Source organism: Tenrec ecaudatus, chromosome 7, assembly GCF_050624435.1.
Source record: "Tenrec ecaudatus isolate mTenEca1 chromosome 7, mTenEca1.hap1, whole genome shotgun sequence".
Lineage (NCBI taxonomy): Eukaryota > Metazoa > Chordata > Mammalia > Afrosoricida > Tenrecidae > Tenrec > Tenrec ecaudatus.
Genome location: NC_134536.1, coordinates 154,106,113 through 154,125,165, shown reverse-complemented (window position 1 = coordinate 154,125,165; position 19,053 = coordinate 154,106,113). Strand labels below are relative to the sequence as shown.

Genomic DNA, 19,053 nt, shown 5'->3' with positions numbered 1-19,053 from the left:
CCTTTATGTATATGGCCAGACAAGAATGAAACTATATTGATATTGTGACACTGTACTGGGCATGGGGAATTGAATTATTTAGTCTATTGGAAGGGAGAACTACCCAGATTATAATCCACTATAGTAATGCTGCTGAGAACATTTCATTCTTTGGCTAATCACAGAAAGAGGAATAGCATTTCTTCAAATAAAGAAAACCAAAGAGGCTATTGCCTAAGCATAGACTGTGGATGCATGAAAGACTGTGAATAGTTCATACATTATTTTGAAGCTTGAACTTCAGTGGGGGAGGATATGATTGGAAAGATAGCAAGAGAAACTTACAGGAATCATCAGAATGGAATTTTTATGTACCAACAAAATAATTTAAATTTTTATAAGATTCATTATAGCAGGATTTACAAAAGTAAAAATAGGTCTGAAGAAAAGGATCCTTAATTTGGTGTTGGACAGATTAGAGTCTGAGGTGTGTGGGACAACAAACGGAAGGTATTTCATGAGCACTGCAATAGACCTGTCAGAAGCTTCCAAAAGAGGTCAGAGCTATAGATAAAAATTTTGAAGTCATCAGCATAGTAGTTTTTCACTTAAATAAGTCACTCTGATCATATATATAAAATAAGAAAAACAAAAAACTAAGGAATTTTGGAGTCACCGGGAAAGTATATTTTCACTTAGATAAGTCGCTCAATCATGTGTATAAAGTAAGAAAGGCAGAAAACCAAGGAAGATGTTAAGAAGCAACATTCTTTCAAGCAATATTGATCAAGGAAGAGAAAACAGTGTAAAAGATTGACAACGAAGAACCAGGTTGTTGGAAAGAATACTTGGAAAGGGTGACATGATATAAAGTCAAGAGAAAAGAAAGTTTCAATAGAATGGTAGAAAGGAAACAAGGTAGAGAGGCCCCATATGATAATAAAATTAAACATTGGATATGGCACATTTATTAGCTGAAAACTGGGAAGATACAGAAAGTGCGTTTTCAAGGGGTCCTGGTGGGCCATGTGGTAGGAATAAAGTTCGCTACTCACAGAGCATGCCTTCTTTCCCAGTAAGCCAGCTGATTCAGTTCCTGGGCTTTCCCAATTGGACTGCCACACAGATTACAGACACTCAACCTCCAGACAGCTCTCAATAAATGCTTTCTTTCATTGACCCTCAGAGATACGCATACCCCATGTCATCATGGCAAATATAGCAAGGCTGAAGAATTAATTAATTATTTTGTGTTCTCATGTGCTCTTTTTCGGGGGGGGGGGGCTCTTACAGCTCTTATCACAATCCATACATCCACCCATTGTGTCATAGGTTGCCATCATCATTTTCAAAACATTTTCTTCCTACTTGAGCCCTTGGTATCAGCTCATTTCCCCCTCCCCTACCTTTTTCCCTTATGAACCCTTGATAATTTATAAATTGCTAATTTTATATTTATGCACAGAAAACCAGCCATGTGCACTAGCCAGCTTGGTGGCAAATCCCATGGCATTGACCTTTTCCAGCATGGTCATGCAAACCACTGATTTGGGACCCAGAATTTTGCTGCCTCAGCGATGACAGATTACATCCCAACTGTCATTGCACTTGGTCCTGATGGCTTCCACCAAGTTAAACAGAGCTCCTTTGTCTTCCAAGTTCACCAATGTGAAGGTGAAAGTGGTACGGGTCTTTGTGACTTGAGTCACCCCATTTTATGACATCAGGATAGCAGGAAGACCACCAGCATGATGAAGTCCACATCGTGGACCACCAGCTGAAACTTCTTGTTATTCACCAGTGTGGTGACAGTATTGACCCTGACTGCAGGATGGGTAGTCTCTTGGTAGGACATTCCCTTTGCCAGCAGCTTTAATCTCTACCTGCGCCAGCAATTTCTGCTTCTTTCCCTGCTTTGTCCTTGACCTATACCTGTGGGTCTATACCTGTGGGCGATTCAGGGCCTGAGTGAACTGGTTGATGGAAGGGGCCACTTCCAGCCTCCTGTAGAGGATTGCCTGCTGCTGCATCCAGATATACTGGGCCCATCTGACATAGCAAGTGAGATCCCTCGTGGGCTGGGTGACCTGCCCAATGCCAAAGTGCTTGGGCCTCTTCAAACAGGAGATTCACCACCTTCTTGGTCTCCTACTTCTTGATGACTGGGGGCCCAGGGGCCACCTTCTAAATCTTGGCCTTTTCTTTCCATGAGAGCTAGATCATTTTTAAGGAAGAGAGACAGCTCTAGTGTTTAAAATGCATATGTCCATTTCCTGGGTTTGTTTGTTGGTCAAGGGAGAGTTGATCATGAGCAGTGGGTAAATAATGAGCTGCTAGCAACAGGGTCAGTGGTTTGGACCCACCAGCCGCTGTGCAGGTGAAAGATGATGCTTTCTGCTCCTTTAAAAAGATAAAGTCTCAGAAATCCAAAGGAGCAGTTCTATTGTCTCAACGGGTCCTGCTATGAGCCACAATCAACTCAATGGCAGTGCATCTGGGATAAGTATTTAGCATAATGCATTCTAATTTATTCAGTTAGGAGGATTGAAGTTATCAAAGATTTCATCTTGCCTGGATCCACAGCCAATGCTCATGGAAGCAGCAGTCAAGAGACCAAATCTGCCACCCAAGACCACTTAAAAAGTGTTGAAAAGCAAGGCTATTATTTTGAATAAGGCGTGCCTCACCCAAGCCATGGCATTGTCAGTCACTTCACATGCATGCGAACATTGGACATTGACTAAGGAAGACCAACAAAGAGTCCACACATTTGGTGCTGGTGAAAAATATTGAAACTTCCATGGACTGCCGAAACAAAGAAAAAATCTGTCTTGGGAGAGAGAAGTACAGCCAGAATGCTCCTTAGAAGTGATGCTCCTTAGGCTTTGTCTCACAAATGTCTGACATTTTATCGGGAGAGATCAGCCCCTGGAAAAGGATTATCTTGTTTGGTAAAGTGAAAGACAGCAGGAAGACCTGCCTGAGATGGATTGATGCTGTGCTGCAGCCATGGGTTCAAACATGACAACAGTTTTTTTAAAAACATTTTACTAGGGGCTCATACAACTCTTATCACAATCCATACATATACATACATCAATTGTATAAAGCACATCTGTACATTCTTTGCCCTCATCATTTTCTTTTTTTTTCCTTTTCGTTTTTTACATTTTATTAGGGGCTCATACAACTCTTATCACAATCCACACATATACATGCATCAATTGTATAAAGCACATCCATACATTCTTTGCCCTAATCACTCTCAAAGCATTTGCTCTCCACTTAAGCCCTCCACATCAGGTCCTCTTTTTTTTCCCCTCCCTCCCCACTCCCCCCTCCCTCATGAACCCTTGATAATCCACAGATTGTTATTTTGGCATATCTTGCCCTATCCGGAGTCTCCCTTCCCCCCCTTCTCTGCCATCCATCTCCCTGAGAGAAGGTCACATGTGGATCCTTGTAATCAGTTCCCCCTTTCCAACCCACTCACCCTCCACTCTCCCAGCATCGCTCCTCACACCCCTGGTCCTAAAGGTATCATCCACCCTGGGTTCCCTGTGCCTCCAGCTCCCATAGGCACCAGTGTACAACCTCTGCCCTATCCAGTCCTGCAAGGTAGAATTCGGATCATGGTAGTTGGGGGAAGGAAGCATCCAGGATCTGGGGGAAAGCTGTATTCTTCATCGGTACTACATCGCACCCTGACTGACCCATCTCCTCTCCTAAACCCCTCTATGAGGGGATCTCCAGTGGTCGACATTTGGGCCTCGGGTCTCCACACTGCACTTCCCCCTTCATTCACTATGGTATATATACATGACAACAGTTTTGAGGATGGCACAGAACTGGGTCGTGTTTGGTCATACATAGGGTAAACATGAGTCAGCACCCACTTGACTGAACCTAATAATTACAACAGCAGATATACTGAGCCTCATAAAAGGCATATGTGGGTTTTGTAACAGATTTTCCCCTGCCCTGATAGCTACTAATGAATTTAACTACATGGAATGTTCAGACTCACTAGAAATGTCTTTGGTAGAGGAATATCAAGGAAGCCAGATGGAATATGAATCAAGTACAGAGGCAGTATGCTTCTAGCTGCTGCCAAAAGAGTCAGGGAATTTGAGAATGAGACGACAGATGAATATTTGGTTAGTCGAATAAAAGATGAGACCATATCATTAATATTTTTCTAATATGTTTATACACAGATGGAGAAAAATGAGCTCAATGTCTTTGCTTTTCAAGCGTACACCTCCCAAGGCCTTTGAAATGGAACAGGATTTTAAGTTTTTCAAGTCTCTGTCCTCACCCAAGGTATCTTAAACAAACAAAAACACACTTTGCTTTTCTTTCCTGGAATTTAAATATACCCAGTGATCCCGTCTGTTTGTGCTTCACTACCGCTCTAGCAAATTATCACAAACTTAGTGGCTTAAACAATATTAGTTAACGTTCACCTAACTCACAAGAAAAAATAATATTTGTGTGTTTATATTGAGTTATGTAGATTATCTTGTCATTCTGGTGGTGTCATGTGTTGGGCTGCTAACTGCAAGATTGGCAGTTCAAACCCACTAGTTGTCCCTCGGGAGACAGACAGGGGTTTTCTACTGCCATAAAGAGCTACAGTCTTGGAAATTCACAGGCATCGTTCTATCCTGTTCAAAAAGGTCACTATGAGTCAGCATCGACTCGATAGCATTACGTTTTTTAGAATATGGTCCTGAAGATCCTGAGTTCGATACATCTTGTGGGTCTCAAACTACTGTCGGCAGTGCTGCATTCCTTTGTTAATTGTACGCGGTGCACAGCGACAAGTAGGAAGGACTTGGATAGATGGAGATGGATTGGGGATTGTTATTGTTAGATGCCATCGAGGTGGTGATGACTCATAGTGACACAGTGTACAACAAAATGAAAGGTGGACTGGTCCGCACAATCCTTGTTACACTTGAGTCATGTGGCAGCCATTGAATCTCATTAGGGATCTTCCTCTTTTTTTCAGCAACATACTCAAGGGACCACGGACTGGTCCCTCCTGATAGCATGTTCAAAGTAAATGAAATTAAGTCCAACTCCTCCGCTTATATGACTATATTATTCTGCCAAGAGAGATTTACCCATTCTTTTGGTCATCTGCCATATGCTCACTATTCTTTGCCAATTCAAAGGCATCAATTCCTTTCTGGTCTTTTTTATTCATAGTCTGATTTTTGCATGCATATGAGGCAACGGGAAATACCGTGGCTGGGGGCAGGCCCACCTTAGTCCTGAGCGCAACATCTTTGCTTACTAATATGTTAAAGAGGTGTTGTGTAGCAGATATGGCCAATGCAATGTGTTGTTGGAGTCCTTGATTACTGATCCCATCATCGCTGATTGTGGGTCAAAGAACAATGACATTGTTGACAATCTCAGACTTGTTTTCATTTACCATGATGCTGCTTATGGGTCCAGTCGGGAAGATTTTTGTTTTCTCTTTGTTGTGGTGTAATCATTTTGAAATCTGTAGCCTTTCACCTTCATCAGTATGTGTTTCAAGTCCTCTTCTCTTGTATCATGCAAGGTTGTGTCGTTGCATGTTGTAGATTGCCAATGATATGTTCATGTTCTTTATACAGTCCAGCTTCTTGGATTATTTAATCAACATACAATATTGAACAAGTATAGTGAAAGGTAACTACCAACACATATTTCCTTATTTTGAAACCATCCAATAAACCCCTCTTCTGCTCAAATGGCTGTCACCTCATCTATGTTCAGGTTCTATGTGAGCCTAATTAAGTGCTTGGAAATTCCCATTCTGTGTCATGTTATCCGTAGTTTGTCATGATCCTTTACATATTAAATACACAAGTAAATAGGGAAACCTGCATCTGGCTTGCCTCTACCTGACCTCTAGTTTGGGGAGCTTGAGTTGTGGCATATCACCTGACCTGATTTTACCTGTTTCCACGGGTTTCTGACCTGGTGACAGACAGTGTGAACTCTAAAGTGCTTCCACAGCCCTGTGGGTGAGGAGACGCCTCCAAACAGATGTCTGAACTTCGAATTTGGGTGGAACCTGTACTCCAAACCACAATACAAGATTCTTGATGGCAGATCAATCAAGTATCACTCACTGCAATATCCTCAGCTCTAGTTTCATGTTGGAGACCCATGAAGGCAGCTGTCATGTAGGAAGCTGCTCTGTGCAGAGACGACATAGTAAAGCATCGAGGGATGTGTGTAGGGATACAGATTGAACAAGTAAGGTGAAAGGATACAACCCTAACACACATGTTCCTGATTTTAAACCATGCAGTGTTCCCTTGTTTTGTTCTCACAACTTCCTGAATCCAGGTACAAGTTCCACATAAGCACAAGGAAGGGTTCTGGAATTCCCATTCTTCTCAAGACTAGCCGTAGTTTATTATGATCCACACGGTCAAAAGCCTTGGCGTAGAAAATAAAAGAAAAATAAACAATTTTCCTGTATCTTCTTCTCTCAGCCAAAATTCATTTGACATCAGTAATGAACTCCCTTGTTTCACATCCTCTTCTAAATCTGACCCGAATCTCTGGCAGCTCCTTGTTCATGTACTACGGCAACCCTTATTGGATGATCTTCAGCAAATTTTTACTTGCATAGGATATTAATGCTGCTGTTCTATAATTTGATCATTCTGTTGGGTCATCTTTCTTTGGAGTGGGTACAAATATGGATCTCTTTCACTCAGTTGACCAAGCAGCTCTCTTCCAAATTTCCTGGCGTAGATGAGTAATTGCTTTTATTGCTTCATCAGCTTGATGAAGTGTTTCAGTTGGTGATCATTAACACCTGGAGCCTTGTATTTAGCTAATGCTTTCAGTGCAACTTGAACTTCTTCCTTAAGCACCGTTGACTCTTGCTCATATGCCACCTCTTGACGTCGTGAACTGTTGACATGTTCTTTTTGGTGCAGTGACTGTCTATTCTTTCCATTTTCTTTTGATGCTTCCTCGATCAATCAATATTTTACCCAATATTTCAAATAGGGCTCCAATTTTTCTTGAGTGCTCTCAGTTCAAGACATGCTAAACACGATCTTCATTTTTAGTTTTCTAACTAGAGGGCTGTGCACATTTCATTTTAATATTTTACTTTTTCCTCTCAGGTTATCCTTTGAAAGTTTCTATTCAGCTCTTTCACTGTATCATTTCTCCCATTTACCTTAGCTATAAGGGGATACCTCTCACCACCACCACCCAAATTGAATTTTTTTCAAAGCTATGTATTTAACTTTTTTTATATAAAGTAACTTTATCACCCTCAAAGAACTCTCCATTACACATGCATTTGCCAGATCTGCTATTCCATTTTTGGAGACATTTTTCCAGACTCATCTGTTTGGATGGCTGACAGCACCTCCCTCATTTTTTTCCTTCACCTCTTCTACATTGTTAAACTGCTGTCCTTTCGTGTCCTTCTTCCTTTGTGGAAACCAAAAGTGACATGGAGCTAGGCCAAGTGAGTAAGGTGCATCAGGCAAGAGAGGCATGCTGTTTTGCCAAAACCTAGTGCACTGAGATGACTGCATAAACAAGTGCATTGGCATGGTGGCAAAATCAGTCCCCATCTGCCACAAATCAGTCTTTTTTGTTGTTGTTGCATCCTATTACACAATCTTTCCAGAACCTCTAAATAGATAGCTTGATTAACAATTTGAGCTTGTGGAACGAACTCCAAATACACTATCTCCCTCACATTAAAAAAAAAAAAGTGCATTGTCTTTATCTTTGATTCCAATTGACAAGGTTTGGGGGAGCAAGGTGATGATGGAGTCTTCCACTGGCTTGATTGATTTTTGCTTTCGGGGGTGGTAAGAATAGCACCATGTCCATACTTACCTGGCAGGGGAGATACCATGATCACGAAGGTGGTTTTCCCAGGGAGAGGCTGATCCATTGCACTCCGGGTGTGCTGACCCCTGCGATTTCCCCAAATGTGGGAAACTCGACTGCATGATTTGTGGTAGTGGGGGACTGCGTTTGCGCTCTCCCCTGTAAAATAATTTTTAAAAAGAAAAGAATAGCATCATGTCTCGTCACCTGTAGTGACCTTGGGGGAAAAAGTCTTGGTTTTTTTCAAATCTGTTTTGTCAAAGCATGGCACATTTCCACTCTTTTTGCTGGTGGATCAGAACCCGAGGCACAAATTTCACAGCAACCCTTGCCATTCCCGAATCTTCCATTAAAATTCACTGAACTGAGCTCCAAGATAACCCAGAAAACGTCCCCATCTCTTCAATGGTCCACTGTCAGTCTTTGAGCACAAGTGCACAAATTTTGTTGACATTTTCAACTGTTGAGGAAGTTGACAGACATCCAGAAAGAGGTGTGTCATCAATCGGTATTTCACATTTTGTGAAACAACGAAAACCACTTGTACACTTGCGTTTTTTCCCATCGCATTATTCTTGTAAGCTGTGTTCAACATCACAACAGTTTCTGCGGCCTTTTTCCTGAGCAGGAAGCAAAATTTCACAGCCACATGTTCTCTTACATCAGCCATCACAAAAAGTGATGTTCGAGTGAAACTGCTATTATGAAAAAAAATTCACTGTGACCAGAGAGAAATTTCCCAGGTGACACAACTGGGTGAGCTTACTCAGCAAGTTGTTGACTGCTCACAGCTCCATTGTTTGTTTGTTTTCTTTTGTTTTGGAGGGGGTACCCTCTCATATTCTATGATTAAGAGCAAGTTTCAGAGTCTCTTGTAACACCCACTTTTTATCTTTTCTTTCTTTTCTTTTTAATGCCCTTCTGCTTTCTTCATAAATGATTTTTCTTATGTGCTACCACACCTCCTCAGGTCTTCTGTTATTAATGTTCAAGGCAACAAATTTGTTCATGAGATACTCTTGAAATTCTAGTGAGATAGACTTGAGGTCATATTTTGACTGGGAAGACTTGTTTTAATTTTCTTCAGCTTCAACCTGAATTTACATATGAGCAATTGATGGTCTGTTCCACGTCAACTCCTGGCCTGATTTTAGATGCTGATATTGAGCTTCTGAATTAGCTCTTTCCTCAGGTGTAGTCAATTTGATTTCTGTGTGTTTCATTTTAAGGATTCCATATGTATATTCATTGTTGGTGTTGTTGAAAAAGGGTATTTGCTATAAGCAAATTATTAGTCTTGCAAAATTCTATCACGGGATCTCCAACCTCATTTCTCTCACCAAGACCATATTTTCCAACTACTGTTCCTTTCTCTTTGTTTCATACTTTTTCATCCCAATCACCAATAATTATCAATGCATCTTGATTGTATATTTGATCAATTTCAGAATAAAGACAGTGTTAGAACTCTTCATCAATTCAAGTCAATGTCTGCATCACTAGCTTTGGTGTTTAGTGCATAAATTTGAATCATACTTGTTGTATTGATTGAATTTCCTTGAAGGCAGATATATATAATCTTATTGTAGACAGCATTGGTACATACGTTTGAATAAAACTTGTATTGGTTATATTTCCTTGAAGGCAAATAGATATTATCCTATCACAGGTAGCATTGTACTTTAAGATACCTTGAAGTGGCCTTTTTGACAATGAATGCAATCACATTTCTCTTAATTGTGTCATTCCTGGCATAGTAAATCATATGATTGTTTTAGTTCTAAATATCCGATACCAGTCCAATTCAACTATCCAACACCTAGGATATTGATCTTTATGCATTCAATTTCATTTTTGATGACTTGCAATCTTCCTAGATTCATACTTTGATGCTTGCAGCTGTTTCTTCACATTTTGAGTTGTTCTCCATCAGCAAATTAAGATCCTGGGGGGCTTTACTCCCATAGGCTTTCTTCCATTCATGTCACCATGGTTGACTGTGCGAAGTCAGCTTTCTTCCATTCATGTCACTCTACTTTTAGACAGTGGATCCTTCTCAGTCATATTTCTAGTGCTTTCCATCCCAAGGGGCACATCCTCTGGCACTCTCTCTGACAATCTTCTGTTTCTATTCATTAGGCCTTCAGTACCTGACAATGTTTCGGTGCCATGCATAAGGTTTTCAGCAGCTTCTTCCTCTAAGTTGGCAATTGCTTCTTTTCCATCTGTTCCTACTCTGTTCTTAGCATGGAAGCTCCACTGACTGACACCTGTGCACTCTGGCTGAGGGTGCTGGAATTTGAGCTACCAGTAACCGAATTTCCAGCATCACAGCAACACAAAAGAAACCACAGTACAACAAACTAACAGACAAGTGGTGGAAAACGGGGGAATAAGCAAGTAAAAGCAGGCCAACAATAGCAAGAAAAAAATAATGAAAAGAAAGCAAAAAGGCATCTCATCTGGATCAGTAAGGGATTGAAGTTGGTGTGCTTTTTTCAGGAAGGAACTCTTTCTGGACCAATGGGCTACTGGGGGCAAGGTGGGTGGTTATAGAAGGAATTATTTCTCATCTAGGACTGACCAAAACAGTCCAGAGTCCATGCACCTCCATATTTGGAGGTAGTGCACCCAACATCTGATCATAAGGTTTTGGCTCTCGCCACAGGTGTGATGGAGGTAGTCACTGGCAGCTGGGTGGGTGAGGGTTATATCTTATTGTCTTGAAGGTATGGGATCCAAGGGAGGACCCCCTCTTTCTTATCACCAGCCACTGGTTTGCACTTGTGCTATCTGGCTAATGTCTTGAGTGAATAGTGTTACCTAAAGTTCACGATGGTATCACTGCTTTGAACCAACAAAATGCTCTGCCTCTCATTGATTTTTCATTCATTTTTTTCTCCTAATTTGTATTAAGTACCTAACTTTCCGTCTAAAACTCGGGGTTCAAGGACGATCATTCATCTCTGTTTCAGTTGATCGTTTGTGTCTTTATTGTTGAGGGTCGGCATAGTCTGCTATCTTGCCCGAAGTCTCCCCGTGTTCGTGTTATTAAATTTGCATCTTGCTCTTCTCCTTTTGAGTTGTGCCACATCAGCAAAAGATCTCAAAATATTTGCTCTACGTCACTAAGATAGAGTTAACTTTGGGGACGCAGCTTTTCCTCAATAATTTTGAGTGCCTTCCAACCTGACGGGTTCCTCGTTGGCATTATATTAAATGTGTTCCAAAGCTATTCGTAAGGTTTTCAGTAGCTAATTTTTCAGAAGTGTTCTAATTCTTCATTCCTCTTAGTTTCTTTTCATCTGGAAGCTCTGCCATAACCTTTTCACCATTGGTGATCCTGCAGGTATTTGAAATACCAGTGACATAGCTTCCAGCATCACACCAACATGCAATCCATCACTGTGTTACACACTGACCATAAAGATTGTAGGCTTGGAAATCATATAGAGGAAATTCTAGTCTCTTCCATAGGATAACTGTAGCTTGAAATGAATCTGTTAACAATACGTTTGTTTTTAAACAATCGAATGTACAATATTATAAGGTTTTACTTCTTACTACAATTTTTATGTTTGGTATTTATTCATTAAATAAGTTTAATACTGAAGTAGTCAGTGAAGGGGCCCGGTGACATGGTGAGTTCAACATGGAACTGATCACCACATCAGTGGTTTGAACCTATCAATAACTCCCCAGAAGAAAGACCACGTTGCATGCTCTGGTAAAGATTTAGTCTCAAAAGCCAAAAGAAGTAGTTCTACTCTGTCTTATATGTCATTCTGAGTCAAAATCGACTTGATCGCGCTGGTAGTGGGAATCAGTCAGTGGAGAAAGTAAACAGTCTAAGGCCATGCAGAAAGTACAGGGTGGAGACAGAATTTGATCTACTAAGGACTGTGCCCTTTTCATTAAGCCTGTTCTCTCGTCTGTTTTGCAGATTAGAAGATACACCTTGGAAGGTTTCTTGACTGAAAACAAAGAAGCGGGGATTGTGTTTGGTTCTCTTCCTATATATAGGGTGAGTTGGAGGTTTCTGGGGGCTAGAGTAGTCATCTTATTCCTGACCTTGAACTCTCAAGAAAGGTTGGAGAAAATTATAAAACCAACCAGACTTATTCGTTCATAAATGTATCTACCCAGTCCCAGAGAGGTCTTTGGCATGGGTGGCAATGATTTTGATCATGTAGATATTTGCAACATTACTCTTGATCTTCATCACCTGTGGGATAAAATTCAGATTCTTTAACCTGGCATAAAATCTGTTATCGTATGACTTTTGCCTAAGCCATATGACAGAATTTCCCACCATTCTTTCTCCATATACCCTATAGTTCAACCATACCAACTTGCTATTCTTGGACATCATTGGTCTCTCACCTCTGTGAGGTTTCCTAGGCTGCCCTTCTGCCAAAAACTTACCCATGCCTTGTTGCCCAGCAAATCCCTACTCATCACTCAAGTGTCAACTCTAGGCAACTTCTGTTGAATTCATTAACTAATTAATTCACCAAATAAATAATAAATCATCAGATATAACATTTAACGTCATCTTTACTTGTTATATCCTTTCACGTCAATTTTAAGTTTTTTTACATATAATTCATGTATCATGTAATTTAGTGATTTAAATAAATTAGAGTTGTGCATTCATAACTACAATCAATTTTATTTTTCCCAATATTTTATGGAGATGTAATTCACATATCATACACTACCACAGTTCAGTTGCATTTAAAGACTTGTATATACATCAGCACAATTAGTCCCAGTGCATGCTCCCTGCTCCCATTATTCATTATTTTCTCCCCAGTTCCCCTCAACCTCCCTGTCCTATCTCTGAGAATCTATTACATCAGTTGTCTCTATACATCCATCCCTGCTATGCTTCATAAACTGGGAAACATACCAGATAGAAAAAAAGAACAAAAGCAATAAATAAATAATATACACACACACTCACAAGCCATATAATGAGCCATAAAGAAAACCACTGTCGAGAAACAAGCAAAAAATACTTAAACCTAGAACAAATCCAGAATGGATCACAAGAGAGATCAAATGAACAGGTATCATATTATAATATAGTTTCATCCACCATAATCAAGTTTACAATAATCTCTGTCTGATAACTAACCTATTCAAGTCCCTCAACTGTGGTCAGAGGGATTTGTTAAAAACCTAATACACATAGGTACTCTATGGATGGATTTTGGGCTCTTACTGTCCTCCATAGCCTTCTATAAATTGGCTGTTCACAATTTAACCTCTAATACCTTTCCCTCCTTCCTAGTTGGATTTTGTTGTTTGTCATATTTGGACCAGACAGGCTGGTGTGCTTCTTCCATGTGAGCTTAGTTGATGCCTCACTTAGATGGCTGATTGGTTGGATACAAGCCTTTAAGACCCTAGGTGATATTATTTTTGATAGTTGGGCACCATCAGTTTTCTTCACCATAATTTGCTGTAGCACCTGTATCTTCGGTGATCTCCTTATGAAAATAAGTTTCTGGCTTCACAATCAATTTTAGAACATTTTCTTCATTCTTATATCCATTATTATTAGCTCCCACCCCTCTCAAGTTCTCCTGTCACAACTGTAAAAAATTATTAATCTAGTTACTGTTGCTAGAGATTTACCTATTCTGCATTTCATATAAAAAATCATTTAGAAAACAACCCACCACCAACAAAATAAGACCCAAAAAATCCAAAAACATAGCAGAAAGTAGTAATAATAATAATAAAGTAGAGAAATTTAGAAATGAGTCAAAGGGGGAAATGGCAAAATGTTAAATTATAAAATAACTATTTCACCAATAATCTTCTTTGTCTGAGAACAAGGCTAGTAACAACCTTGATGAATGGAACTAGAGAATTCAATTAGAGGCTTACTCTATGTGGGACTGTGTATATTAATTTTAGGCTTTCACTCCCATCCATAGACTTATGCCATATATATTCAGAATATATAAATTCAGAATATACATATTGACTATATATATTGAATATATACATACATTCGGAACATGTATGTGTGTATATATACACACATGAGGGGATAACCCTCCCCCAAAAAAACCCACAAAAGCTTCACTTGGCATAGCTTTTGTTGTATGCATTTTCCCTGCTAGGCAAGCATCCAGCAATTTACTCTGAATTAGTGCACCCAGTAGCGTCACCTGGGAAAATTCTCTCTGGTCACAGTAAATTTTTTCATAAAAGGAGTTTCACTCTAACCTCATTTTTTGAAGTGGCGGATTTAAGAGAACAGCAGGAGACTGTGGGTTTTTGTTTCCTGCTTGGGGAAAAAATGCCACAGAGACTGTTGTGATGTTGTACACAGCTTACAAGGATTGCACTATGTGAAAAACGCAAGTGTATAAGTGGTTTTCTTGTTTCAAAAAAGGTGAAATGTCGATTGATGAGAATCCTTGTTTTGGACGTCCATCAACTTCCCTAATAGACCAAAATGTCAGCATTTGGAGTCCATTTCACCAGCACAGACTGATCATCAAGCTTTCTATTTAGAGGTCTGGAAAGATTGTGTAACAGTGTGCAACACAAAAGGCTTGATTTGTGGCAGATGGGGGACTGGCTTTGCCACCATGACAATGCACTTGCTTATGCAGCCATCTCAGTGCGCCAGTTTTTGGCAAAACAACAGCCTGTCTTTCTTGCCCCATGTACCTTACTCACCTGACCTTGCTCCGTGTGACTTCTTTTTGTTTCCACGAATGAAGAGGAACATGAAAGGACAGTGATTTAACGATGTAGGAGAAATGAAGGGAAAAAAATGAGGGAGGTGCTGTTAACCATTCACACAGAGGAGTTAGAAAAATGTTTCCAAAAATGTAATCACAGAATTGACAAATGTGTAAAGAGTAATGGAGAGTTCTTTGAAAGTGATAAGGTTGTTTTGTAAAAAAAAAAAAAAATTAATAATTTTTTTCAGAATTTAAGCTCCAACAGTATCCCCAACAAAATTCCTTAGATTTTGCTGTTAATAATTCTTTGATCACACTTGCTGGTGTGCTTCATCAGTGTGGTCTTCACTGACATCACACTTAGATGCATACTTTAAAAAAAATAAATCTTCAAGACCCCAGATGCTATTATTATTGTTGTTTTTATTATTTTTTTATTTTATTATTGTTTTTAAAACAACAAATAAATAAATCTTTTTATTGGGGCTCATACAACTCTTATCACAATCCATACATACATCAATTGAGTAAAGCACCCTTATACATTCGTTGTCCTCATCATTCTCAAAATTTACCTTCCACTTGGGTTCCTGGAATCAGCTCGTTTTCCTTTTTTTTCCCTCCCCCTTCCTCCCCGCTCCCCCCTTCCCTCTATACCCGTAATAGTTTATAAATAATTATTTTATCTTATCTTACACTGCCCGGCATCTCCCCTCACCCACCTTCCCATTGCCCATCTCCCAGAAAGGAGGTTACACATAGATCCCCAAGATCGGTTCTCCCTTTCTACACCCCCTTCCTTTCTGATAGCTGGGCATACCTTCTGATTTCTCACCACGCATTGTATTAGCACCCATATCTTCAGTGATTACATCATGAGGGCAGTTATCAAGCAGAGCCACATAGTAAGAACAATTGTTCTTAGATGAGGGCTTGCAATTAAACTGGGAGCTCAAAGTCCATAGGTATAACAATGATTTATATATGTCCTTGGTCTGCTATAGTTTAACTTTTAAAACAGTTTTATTGACATACAATTTATATATCATACAATTCAGTGACTCTAATATAAGCAACCATCCCCAAAATCAGTTTTAGGACATGTTCTTCATTTTTGTACTTATTATGAGCTCCCCGTTTACCCTAAGCCTTCCCTGCCATAACCCTAAAGAACTATTCATCTAGTTTCTGTCTCTATAACTTCACCCATCCTGTATTTCATGTAGAAAAATTATCCCCTCCACAAAAATAACAAAATAAAACACAGGAAAACCTCATTCCAAAAGAAAGCAGAAAATAATAAGTAGAACATCTTTTAAATGGTCAAAAGGTAAAACAAATGATAAGATGTTAAAATTTAGCCTAACTGCATCTGTATTAATGTTAGGGTACCCTGTGTCTGAGGGCAAGGCAGTCCCTCAGTGGCCACAGGGAATTCAGTGGAGCCTCGGTCCATGTGGGGTTCTGCAAGAATAGCTTTCTGCAAATCAGGTGCTCAGAATATAAGCCCAGATACAATTCCCTCTATGCTCAGAGGATTTTGTTTCCAAACCTTGGATCACACAGACTGGTGGACTTCTCCAGTGTGTACTTACTTAGCTGATATCTCACTTAGATGGCCGCTTGTTTTAAAACAAGCTTTTAAGACCTCAGATGCTTTTTTTTTTTCTTTCAGATAGCCAGGTACCAAATGATTTTTTTAACCACACTTCACTATGGTACCCCTGTGTTCAGTGATTACTTCATGAGGGCATGTATCCAGCAGGGCCACATTATAAGAAGTGATTGTTCTTAGATTAAAGCTTTCAATTAACTGTGAGCTTAAGATAAATAGCTATATCGATGGCTATATCTATGATATGAAAATGGCATAATATATGTGCCCTGGGTCACTGTAGTGACAGTATTATCAGTTTCTTGAGAAATAATATAAATAAGTCCAATTGGATATTGAGTAATTCTAGTAACAATGTTATTTTAGCTAACAGGTTAGAATTTAAAGTACCCGATTGAGATAGGGAGAATATATATATAATAGGAAAGCTTTCCAAATAAAATAGATGACTTGTTACATTGTATAGATTAGAAATCTGAGTGACTGGCAGCTGTTTAAGAAAACAGGGAAGGCTGGACGTGAGGCAAAAAATTGATTAACAGTCGGCCCTGTGGAGGTCGTTTGAGTCACTTGCTTGCCACCAGCTGTTTTGCATCCTGGCTTGTGCCCCTGCCACCCAGCCATGCTCTCCGCCCAGCTTCAGCACCTCGGCCCAGAACCATGCTAACGGAGCCGTGCTGGCGCTTCTGGAGGAATCAAGCAGCCCCCCTCACTTCTGAAGAACAGCCCCTTGGTGAGCCGCCTGACCCTGGACGATATTGCTTGGATCCCTGGAGTAGCCGCCGACCTGAGCCACATGGAGACCAGAGCCCACGTGAAAGGGTTCCTCGGACCCGAGCAGCTGCTCCACTGCTTGAAAGGACCTGGTGATCCTCCCAGCGGGAGTCCTAAGAGAACCAGGTGTGACACGGGACTACCTGTTCAACTCCAGCGCCACGATCGTGGCCACCCTGGCGGCCGCCTGTGCCCAGCATTGCCCCGAAGCCTTGATCCGCATCATGGCCAATCCGGTCAGCGCCACCATCCCCATCACCGCGGAGGCGTTCAAGAAGCACGGCATAGAGAACCCCAGGAAAACCTTGGCTGTGACCGCCCTGGACGTCGTCAGGGCCAACGCTTTTGTGGCGGAGCTGAAGGGTTTGGACCCGGCTCGAGCCAAGGTCCCCGTCAGTGCCGGCCACGCAGGGAAGAGCATCCTGTCCCTGATCTCCCAGCGGACGCCCAAGGTGGACTTCCCGCTGGACCAGCTGACGGCCCTCACGGGCGCATCCAGGAGGCCGGCACGGAGGTGGTCCAGGCGAAAGCGGGGCAGGTTCTGCCACCTTGTCCGTGGCCTACACAGGTGCCTGCTTCGTCTTCTCCATCGTGGACGCGTTGAACAGCAAGGAGGGACTCATCGAGTGCGCCTTTGTGAAGTCCCAGGAGACAGATTGCACCTACTTCTGCACGCTGTTTCTACTGGCGGAAGCGGGCTGGAGAAGAACCTGGGCATTGGTGGTGAGGAGAAGATGATCGCTGAAGCCATCTGCGAGCTGAAAGCCTCCATCACGAAGGGGGCGGAGTTTGTGAAGAACGCGAAGTAAGACGCCTGCCAGAGGCCGCTGGTCCCTTATTTCATTCAGGCTCCTTGTCACTTTAAAGTCATTTCAGAGGTCTGCGTTATTTTTCAACTTGCCCTGACAATGTTTGTTGTATGAGCGTTACCATGCCTTTCAAACTGTAGCATCCATAAAAGCCATCTTTAATTTTTTTAAAAATTGAGTAACAGTCTTTAATGAAGGCAAAACCATGTCTGCAGGACTAAGACATGGCATAAAAGCATAGAGTATGAAAATAACAAATATATGGTAGTCTGAAATTGCCAACTTATGTGCATTCTCAAAAACAAGCGATATGAACCAAAGTCCAATGACTTCCAATCCATGCCCTTAAGGTAGAGGCCATCTGCTTTTTCTCACATGGATGTTTCTGCCTTAAGTCCAATGGAGTATCTCGCTTCCTTTGCTCTGCAACAGGTGTATTTAAAGTAATGTCCAATTCACTGACTTGGATCCTCCCATTGGAGAGATCTGTGTAAGTAAAGTGAAGCATTTTCCCCCAATGGCAGGATGGCCCACCTTGTTTATCCACCAACAGAAGTAAAATCACTTTCTCAGAGACAGACGTATCCCCATCCTCCATGTTGAATTCTCATTGAAATTCACTGAACACCATTGTACAAATGTCTATTATTTGGGGGTGATTATGTAACCATGCAATATGGCAAGAACTATTTATTTGGTCTTCTCCACTCCCCCCTCAAATGGAAAACTGACCCCAGCTTACTTGAGGCTTCTTCTGAAGAAGTGGTTTTCAGTGGACCAAAAAAGGAACTTAACAAATTAGCACTGGGGCAAAGCAAAGCCACAAAGCCTCTAGGGAATCCAAAAAATAGACTTCAGGCTAGGAATGGCAGTTCCCAGAACCACCACCCCCCCCCCTCAGGACTGGTGGGGAGATAGTTTCCTTATTTTTCTTTTTGTATTCAATCTTTTGTTCATCTCGTTATTGAAGGCAGGCATGGGAAGCAAGCCCAAGGAGAGGGCAATGGACTGACTGTTGGGGGGGAGAGGAGGTAGGGAGAGGCAGCACTAAGCAAATAACACTACAGACAGGGGAACAACTTGAAAATTAGAATAAACAATGAGGAGGCTGTAGAGATCCTGGTGGTATTGGAGCAACACCAATCTAGTTGAGAGGAATTTTTAAGAGACAGAAGATGGGCCAGTGTGGTGGTGGGACAGAAGGAAAGTAAAAGGAAACAGGAAAGATCTGGGAAGCAAAGCTATGGATAAAAGTATAAACATAGGTGGGTACATGTGTAAATATACTAATTCA

At 41.0% G+C, this 19,053-nt stretch overlaps 1 protein-coding gene, 1 non-coding gene and 2 pseudogenes across 2 annotated transcripts in view; 3 read left to right on the top strand and 1 right to left on the bottom strand.

Annotated features, from left to right (window-relative positions):
• Positions 1–19,053, top strand: part of WDR64 (WD repeat domain 64) — a 275,642-nt gene that overhangs the window by 233,490 nt on the left and 23,099 nt on the right. The window contains exons 25-26 of the mRNA XM_075554137.1: positions 4,197–4,302; positions 11,795–11,875. Coding sequence (XP_075410252.1) covers positions 4,197–4,302; positions 11,795–11,875 — 187 coding nt within the window. The remainder of the gene's footprint in view (positions 1–4,196; positions 4,303–11,794; positions 11,876–19,053) is intronic.
• On the bottom strand, positions 1,551–2,675 carry LOC142453115 (large ribosomal subunit protein eL8 pseudogene; annotated as a pseudogene).
• On the top strand, positions 7,850–8,013 carry LOC142454127 (U1 spliceosomal RNA). Its single transcript, XR_012785648.1, has one exon. It is a non-coding gene; the product is annotated as a U1 spliceosomal RNA (small nuclear RNA).
• On the top strand, positions 12,828–17,759 carry LOC142453114 (malate dehydrogenase, mitochondrial pseudogene; annotated as a pseudogene).